This window comes from Limulus polyphemus, unplaced genomic scaffold, assembly GCF_000517525.1.
Source record: "Limulus polyphemus unplaced genomic scaffold, Limulus_polyphemus-2.1.2 Scaffold1666, whole genome shotgun sequence".
Taxonomy (NCBI): Eukaryota; Metazoa; Arthropoda; class Merostomata; order Xiphosura; family Limulidae; genus Limulus; species Limulus polyphemus.
In genome coordinates this window covers 111,852-120,515 of record NW_013667276.1, presented here as the reverse complement: position 1 = coordinate 120,515, position 8,664 = coordinate 111,852, and the positions used below count along the sequence as shown (strand labels likewise).

Below are 8,664 nucleotides of genomic sequence, written 5' to 3'. Positions count from 1 at the left end.
TTCTCCGTAGCCATGACTCTTTCCTTTAATATCGTTGTTCTTCTCACATAGCCAAGAAACTTGAACTGAACAATAATTGTGCCCTTACGGGTTGTAATGGTGAAGCCAACTTTTGGCGAATTAGCCAAATTATTGCTGCAGGTCACTTAGTGACCCGTGGGTCATAGGTTGCCGACCATTGGTATAAACTCTTTCTCACGATCTCTATACCATCAAGCTGATAATTCATCATGCAGTGAAGAATGTCTTGGAAATATTTTCAGTAAACTTAGAATAGAAAATCACTGGCTAGTTGAAGAACAAGATCTTGTGTATAAAAAGTCAAGACTAAAATGCAAGGTCTAACTGGTCAAAAGTTCAGCTGAAAGCAGCAATTAAAGGGCTTGTATCGCATGGCCATGGCTATTAACTATGATTTCAGATAATGATCAATCAACATTTCTCTGGGCTTCATGTGTACCTACACATTATATCACATGTATCTCGAAATCTGAGAACTTCCTGATTCACAAACTTCTACAGGGCTCTGATTGACCAACTACCTGTAGCCATGCTGCTCTTTGTTGTTCCTAATGGACAACTGGAATACATGCTATACTTTTCAACACAGCAGCATTGTTCTCTATACCATTGGTTGCCATACAGACAGTGTCCAGTTCCAGTATGAAGGATGGGGGGTCAAGACTGCAACAGGTTCCTACACATTCTGAATCAGGTTAAGTGACCCTAACCCTTACCTTTGATCGTTAGCCTTCACAAATACTTCTGTTTACTTTCTATAGGGACTTATTTTCCTTTTGTACTAACGTTATTTATAAAATTCTCATCAAATGGATGTTACTTTCTAAAACCTCACCCCACCCCCAGTACACTTACAGCATACATTTTTATGTTTCAACCCTGCTTCTTCTAATAAGTAATGTACAGCAAATATTCAGTACAATTACATGCTTATTAAAAATATTTCAACCTACGTGGCTGAAAAAATCACAGCCAAATAAAACACTGGGTACACCAAATTTATATTTGTTATTAAATTTCACTTGCTATTGATAATTTCACCCACTCATGAATATTTCAATTTGATCCAATTGAGATATATTTATTTGAAACACTAGGTATAACTCTGTTTTCTCTCTCAGATGTAGTGTTAGTCTCTGATACTTATAATTCTTTCATGCAAAGTATTCACTTGTTGAAAATTTCAATGTCAAAATTAAAACATTCTCTTACCAGTGTTAATGAAAATAACAAGTGTGCTATGTTTTTCAATAACAGTTACCAGGTCACAGTTAATTTTATGCTCATCAATTCTTAACATTGTTGTATTCTTTGTGTAATTGATTCATGCATACTATACAACACTCATGAATGACTATGTAACGTTCATATATGTTTGTAAGACCACACACACACACATATATTTAGTTATATCAAATACTCTAGTAGTTTATAACAGATTGCCTTATACTCTCTCATGAACAACTTCAGTAGCCTTCTTGGATTCCTTTGTGAAACTATATTTTGGTAGTGATGATTTTGTCATCTAGGAGTCATCAAACTCAATGCATTTTTTTCAGTTCAGACATTAAAAAAAAAAATCACTAGTAAAATTTGTACAAACTAAGATTCCTAAGTAAATGTCTAATCAACCAGGATTAATATTTGTGCTGTTATTACTGTATCTTAATATACAATCAGAGGAAACACAACTCCCTTGCTTCATGTAGAATCAGCCTACTTCCTAGGTACATAGGAGAATCTAATGAATGCATGACTGCATGCTCTGTGTAGTTCTCATCATTCAGCCAGAAGGACCACTTTAGATTTTGGTGGAGGGGGGGGGGAACTTTAACCCACTGACTGCTGATTTGCCTTATAGGGTACAGTTCATCTTTGGCACTTGAATGGGAGTGTGCTGTATACAGTGTATGGCTCGCAAAAAATTCCACGTGTTTAAAGCAGCCCCAGTCAAAGAGTTAAGTGGCATTGGGTTTTTGCAGATAGGAAATTAAACATCAGTTTATTATGGGTGATTATTTCCTATATATTTTTTTATAAATAATGTTATAACAAAATTACCAAAATAGGACAAACAAGCAACTCTGCCCTACTGTATATATATTTTTTTTAATTTCCCATCTTTGAAAAGTAAGGTCACTTTAGTTTCAAGACTGCCTTAACTTCTGACCAATATGGTAATAATAATAATAATAAAACCACATGATGTTATTATATTTATGTACTTTCATGCTGGCTGTAGGGCAACAAGCATTTATGTTGTAGGAACATCAGCTGATTTTTGAGAGGAGTTTTGAGAGTTAAATTAAGGTTTTTAAGCAGTAAATGGATGGGGGGTATTATAAAATGAACCAGATGCTGCCCGAAGCTTGTCAGTGGGTTTTAAACCTTGTGGAAGTAATGGAATAAAGATGAAACTGAATAATGACCTTTGTGTAACACGAAATGTCATTAAGTAGCTAATAGTTTACATGTTATCATAAAATTTATAACACTATGGATTATACTTTGTTCCCCAAATGCTTTCCTCTTTCTGATTGTAGATGTTCTTATTAGTGATAAAACAAGACAGATAAATCAAGTTTTTTTTTTTTTTACATACTGTGGAAGACAGTGTTGATGCAGTATCCATTCGCCTTAGCAAAATAATTTTTAAAGCAACAATCTACTTTGTCATCAAAGCTTAACCAGAGTAAAATAATTTGTCAAATGATCACACATATAGTTCATGAGAGTTGCTAAACAGTTTTTACCTTCCACATGAAGGATAGAAAATTATGTCCTAAACATCAATTCTTCCACTTTATGGTCTGTTGAAACAAGCTCATGCTCATAAGCTAGTCAGAATTGTGCTCACAAACTTACCACTGAGTCAGAGTAGTAGAGATTATGGAACTTGCAGGCACAGGATGGGAAACTGTTAAATGAAAGCAGCTGCACAAATGATACACTGTAGATATGTGTATTGCTTCTAAAATTAATGACAGCAGGAGTGAATAGACGTAATACTCAGTACATCAACAGTTTGTACAGCAAAAGATGGTAGCTAGGAGGTCGAAAACTTGGTTCAAAGGGCATTGTGACCTTTATTTTCTGAGCTATCAGATGATTTTTTTTTATGTTTAATATAAGTTGTACATTTTTGTTATTGCAAAAAATCAGTGACTCAATGGACATTGTGACACTTGCTTCCTGGGCCAATGAGTGAATTTTTTGGCTAAGTACAAGGGGACTTGTTCGGAAGAGGCAGGAGGCAATTGCTCTTCCCTCTGTATTTCATACCACTTTCAGCTTCCACTGACCAAGTAGTAATCATATGGTTTAGTGTATACACAGTATTTCACATCACCAATAAATAGCTTGGAGTAAGGGTAACAAAGCCCTTTCAGCCCTTGGCTTCTCGACCAAACAACTATCCTAACTGTTTTAATCAAGTTAAAATTGAATATTGTAGTGCATACATTGTATTGTGAATATCACTTGATAGCTTGAAAGCGTAGCTCATTATTTCCTTTCTATCACTGACTGCTCAACCTGATGACTGTCTTAACTGCTAAATAATGTGATATCACCCAATTTTTGGCAGATACCTTACTTAGTGAAAGCCTCCTGGATAGATTGGAAAGCAGGGGTCACAAGTACTGTGAGTCATCAGTCATTCACCCTAATGATTGTTCTAGCTTGTGAAGTTCATTGATCAATTCTACCAATATCAATTAGAAGTCAACATCAGTGGCTAAACTGAAGGTTGGAGCTGCCTTTCATTTCTGTCTCCAATGACTTCTCATCTGGCTCATCATGGCCAGCCAATTAAGAATCTTCATCTCTTTCTCTGTTGTCATTATGACTCAAGATGGCATACTCATCCTCCTCTGACTTGTCAGTTTCATTGTCAAATTCCTGGTTGAACAGCTTATTGACGTGTTCAATGTGTTTTCATGCAACATGTATGCTGTTACTTATACATTAATGGAATAATTTGCCAGAGTATCATCTATGCATCAATGTAGCTGGATTCAAATTGCTTCCATGCTGCTAGCATGTACCACAACCATATACAATCTCTGCAATGGACAATAAATTCCTTTACCATCTTGTTGTAGCATTTCTTCTGTTTTTGAACACCTTTTCTAATTGTTGTCAGGCAAATCTATGTACATCAACTACTAAATACCCTAACATATTCCTGTGAACATTTATGGACAATCTTCTCATTTGCAAACAAAACATCACATCAACTGGGGGTAGTATTTCCAGTCTGAACATGAGCATGTTTGATGAACAACCTGTAAATCCCTTCACCATTGCTCTTTATACCATCATAATGTATGGCAAGTGTTCATCCCAGTCAATTTGGCTGGCATTAATAAGCTTCCAAAGTATTCACTTGGTAGGCTGTGTCACCTGTTCTGCCAAACCACCAGACTGACGGTGATAAGGTGAAGTGTGTATCTTCACCATAACTAACATTTTACACAACTCAGTGAACAGTTAACTGTTGAAAGTAACTTTCTGATCCATATGGAAGTCTTTCTGTGCTTCAAACTGTGCTATCCAGTTCTCTACCAACATGCGTGACAGACTGTGCCAATGTATAGCCTTACGGATAAGCCTCAGCTCACTTCGTGAAATAGTCTCTCCTGACACATATCTGTTGAACTATTCACATCAATAACCAAGCAGAATTGTATATATATATATATATATTAATAATGACTAAAACCAATGCTCTATTCTAAACAAGAAATCTTGGTTTTACTCATAACACACAAGATGTTCTTTTACAACATACAAAGGCTGTAACCTCTAGATATTATCTACTTGTCCAATGAAGTTGTAGCAGGCAAAGTAAATAATACCTCCGAGAGAACGATAAATAAACAAACTGGATAACGTGTATATATCAAAACTGCTTAGATCTAGGATAAAATAAATATTAAAAAATCCTTTATTAATAAAAAATGGCAAATATATCTCTGCCCACTTATCACAATAGTATTGGTTTTTGTTAAGTAGGTAGCTATTCCAACCACATATCATGGCAAAGAAATTAAGAAATTTACCAATCATCAGTGTGATATCCTCACTTTCTGCACAAGTCTTTTCAAAGTCTTCAAATGAATCAAATACTTGGTTACTACATATTTTAACCAAGACTTCTGTTGTAGGCCAACTAACAAAAAGAGATGAAAAGTAAATTAATTAGTTACTTTTTATATCTAATATTATACAAGAAAATAAATCTATGATGTCTTGAAATACACTTTCAAGTTTGAAAGTTCCTACAGTATATTTGTTTATAATTTTTTTCTTTTATCAATAAATAAATGATAACTAAGCATTACCTTAAAAGGCAAGAATGATTAAAAGTATCACACATATTAGTAAACATACAGCTTCTTCTGTAAATAGTTTTATGATAACACTTTATAAACATTTATAAATGTTGTTATAAAATTAAATAAAATTCTGAATTAAATGAAATATTAGCACAGGTGTAGTTGAGCAATGACTCTAATTCACTCATTATCTTTGAAAAAAAACAAAAACAGTTCAAGTGTATTATAAACTAAACAATACAGGGTTCATATGAATCATCCCAATCAATGAACATGGGAAACATGTATAAAGAGAAACTTTATGATACACAAGTTACTCCTTTCTCATTCTCATAAAGCCCAGCAATCTATTTTTAACTAAAACTATTATTGGTAAAATTAATACCTACTAAAAATGTCAGTCATTTCCTTTTTTCCAGTCACTTAAACACGCTAGCAAACTATTCCTTATGTTTTTTTCATAAATTATGTAATTCTCTACAAATGTACACAAATGCTGTCCCTAATTTTGAGCTAACAAGCTAAAGTTAAGGCAGCTAGTCAACAACACTCCCCAAGGTGCACGGTGCATTTTTGTGGCAATGGGATGTGAACTATGAACCTTCAAATTCACAGTCAGAGCAAAAAGTTCTTTCAAAGACATAATGTTTTTGAATAGTATGGAAGAAACATACACGGTTGAAATCACCTTTGCAGGTTTACATCCATTGTTTTCAAGCAGGATCTGAAGGAATTTGTTTTCACTCGCATTTTGGGAATTGGTTATCTCAACAGATTCACTAGCAAAATCTGAATGAGTAGACTGGAAATGTGTGAATTTTTTCTGAGCATCTGCTAGAAAGTCTGAAATAAACTTAAACACTTATTATTCAGTTTTGAACTCAGTGTAATCAGTTAAGTTACTATAAAGTTTCATAATATAATAATATTAATAATGGCAATTGCTGATGTAAAACGTTGTATTACATAAGTGTAAATAAATTACATGAAAGAGAAAAATAATACACTGGATACTTATAATAAAAGCACTTATTTTAACCAGTCAATGAGATCATTACTGTATTTTCTATTACAAATGGCTCCTATGCATTGTATTGTATGAAATAGAAAAAAAGACAAGTGTCCACAATACTCAAAACATTTCCCACTATGTCACATAAAAAATTAATGAGATGTAGATCAATGAAAATAGATTAAGAGAATGGTAATGAGGTTTTAGAAGCCATAATACTTGCATATTGAAAACAAAGCTGCTAAGTGTATCACATAAAGTGTTTGTGTGCCCTCTATTAACAAACCTCAGAGCTGATCGAAACCAATCTTTTTTCTAAAAAAAACCTGTGAGGGTTATGTTTATATCACACTGTTAAACCACACAAAATCCTAGATTATCTAGTTCAGGTGCCATTCCTATTACATACATCCAATGGGATATAAACTCACAACTCACACCAGGGGGAAGTAATTGAACAGAAGCATTACCAAACAAGTATAAGCTCTACGGAATGGCTAGTGTGGTATGTAACCTTAGTCTGAGGTAAGGGTTAATGCAAAGATATTAACTCTTTCATACAGCTGCGTCAAACTTTGCATGTCATGACCTTTTTATAGTGTTACATTCAAAATTCAATTTAACTACTTTGTTATCAATATATATATCAATTCACTTGGAATAAAAATGTAGTTTACAATTTAAATTTTTACATTATCTGAGTTTTAAATTCTTAATTTCAAAGAGAAATGTTAAAAACTATTAATCTTCATTTTTATGTGTCACCTGTTGCCCCCCCTTCAAAATTTTTTAACGTCAAATATAGGCTGCTATAAGCTATATGTAATTACAAGCACAAATGTAAAATTTGCACCTCCTATCTTCTTGATTCATTGAGATATCAATACATTTGTCACACCCACCAGAGAAGCCCCTACCATCTCACTCTGACTTTCAACATTGATTGCTAATCAGCTTTACATGGTTGGTGAATATGTTTACAACCAACAAGAAAAGCAGTTAAAATGAGGTTTCTAGGATCTCAAATGTAGGAAAAGGGGCCAAAGCCAAGCTCAGCCCTACAAATGAAAAAAACAAACAAAAAAAACACGAAAACATCAGCAATGTAACGATGTAAAAATTTTAAGTCCCACACTGACGAAAACAAAATTCAGATATTATCAGTAGTAATTACACGTAACATACAAGCTATAGAAACATACCCAGTTAACAAAGGACTGATAAATATCAAATGGACAAGGCATCTATATTTATCTAGTCCACAAAATATGTAATAATAATGAAGGTGCTAACTAACTAAAATTACCTAGAAAATACCTTAATAACCAATATCTAACTTACCAATCATCTAAACTAACTCTCTTAACACTGGCTCGGTCATTTTGACTAGCCACGTGACCTTTTTGTACTTCTTTAAAGTTTTTATAGATTTAATACTTCTAACTTTCAATATAGTGGGTACATCTTCACAAAATTTGGCAGTCTTTCAGTTAATATTATAAGTCTTTTACATACAAAAAAATCACATTTTTTACTGAAGTATTTTAATAAAAAATAAAGGTTTGTCCATGAATATATATTGAGTAATTGTTTTGAATAGTCCATGTGCAAAGTAATTTTCAAGTTAAAATTAAAAATACTTTTCCTCATCTCAAAATTCCTTTGTGCAATCCCTAAACCCTCCTAAATGTATTTCAAACTTTTTTTTTTCAGTAAAACTTTATAGTTTATCTGTTATTTTCTCTACTCTATCTCAAAATAGAATCGATCAACTAAACCAACCTCATAACCACAAAAAAAAAAATCGAAATAAACCTAAATTACCCATTTTTTCTTTGTAGAATGACTTCAAATTGTAGCATGAAACAACATTCGTTTATCCTAAGTAGCTCTAGGTTCATAACAGTATACATCTATGTATAATTAAATTTTATTGTTTTATTGCCCTTTGAACCATGTCTAACTACTATCCGCACCATTATAAGTTGTAAATCACTCAAGGTACGTGCAGCTCACATTACGCCATTGAATTACATTATCCACGAGCTGCTCGCATGTGTGACTCATGAAACATTTTTATTATAATATCATTATTACTTATTTTACCTAATCTATTGTTAACCTAAAAGGATCCCTACTTTTACAATTTAGTTAATTTTATAATTATACATAAAGAATAAACATTAAAAACAAGAAATAAAATACCTACCTAATCTTCTTTTTCTTGATGTCGGGTTTCGAGGAGAGTTAACCCCAATTTTTTATACTATAGATAGTAATGCACTTAATAAT

At 33.1% G+C, this 8,664-nt stretch overlaps 1 protein-coding gene across 2 annotated transcripts in view; it reads right to left on the bottom strand.

The window, feature by feature from the left end:
- The window catches only part of LOC106464490, a 17,873-nt gene that overhangs the window by 5,763 nt on the left and 3,446 nt on the right, over window positions 1-8,664 (bottom strand). For both annotated transcript variants that reach the window (XM_022392220.1, XM_013924634.2), the window contains exons 2-3: window positions 6,035-6,203; window positions 5,085-5,194 (exon numbers count right to left, since the gene is read on the bottom strand). In XM_022392220.1, coding sequence (XP_022247928.1) covers window positions 5,085-5,194; window positions 6,035-6,203 — 279 coding nt within the window. The remainder of the gene's footprint in view (window positions 1-5,084; window positions 5,195-6,034; window positions 6,204-8,664) is intronic.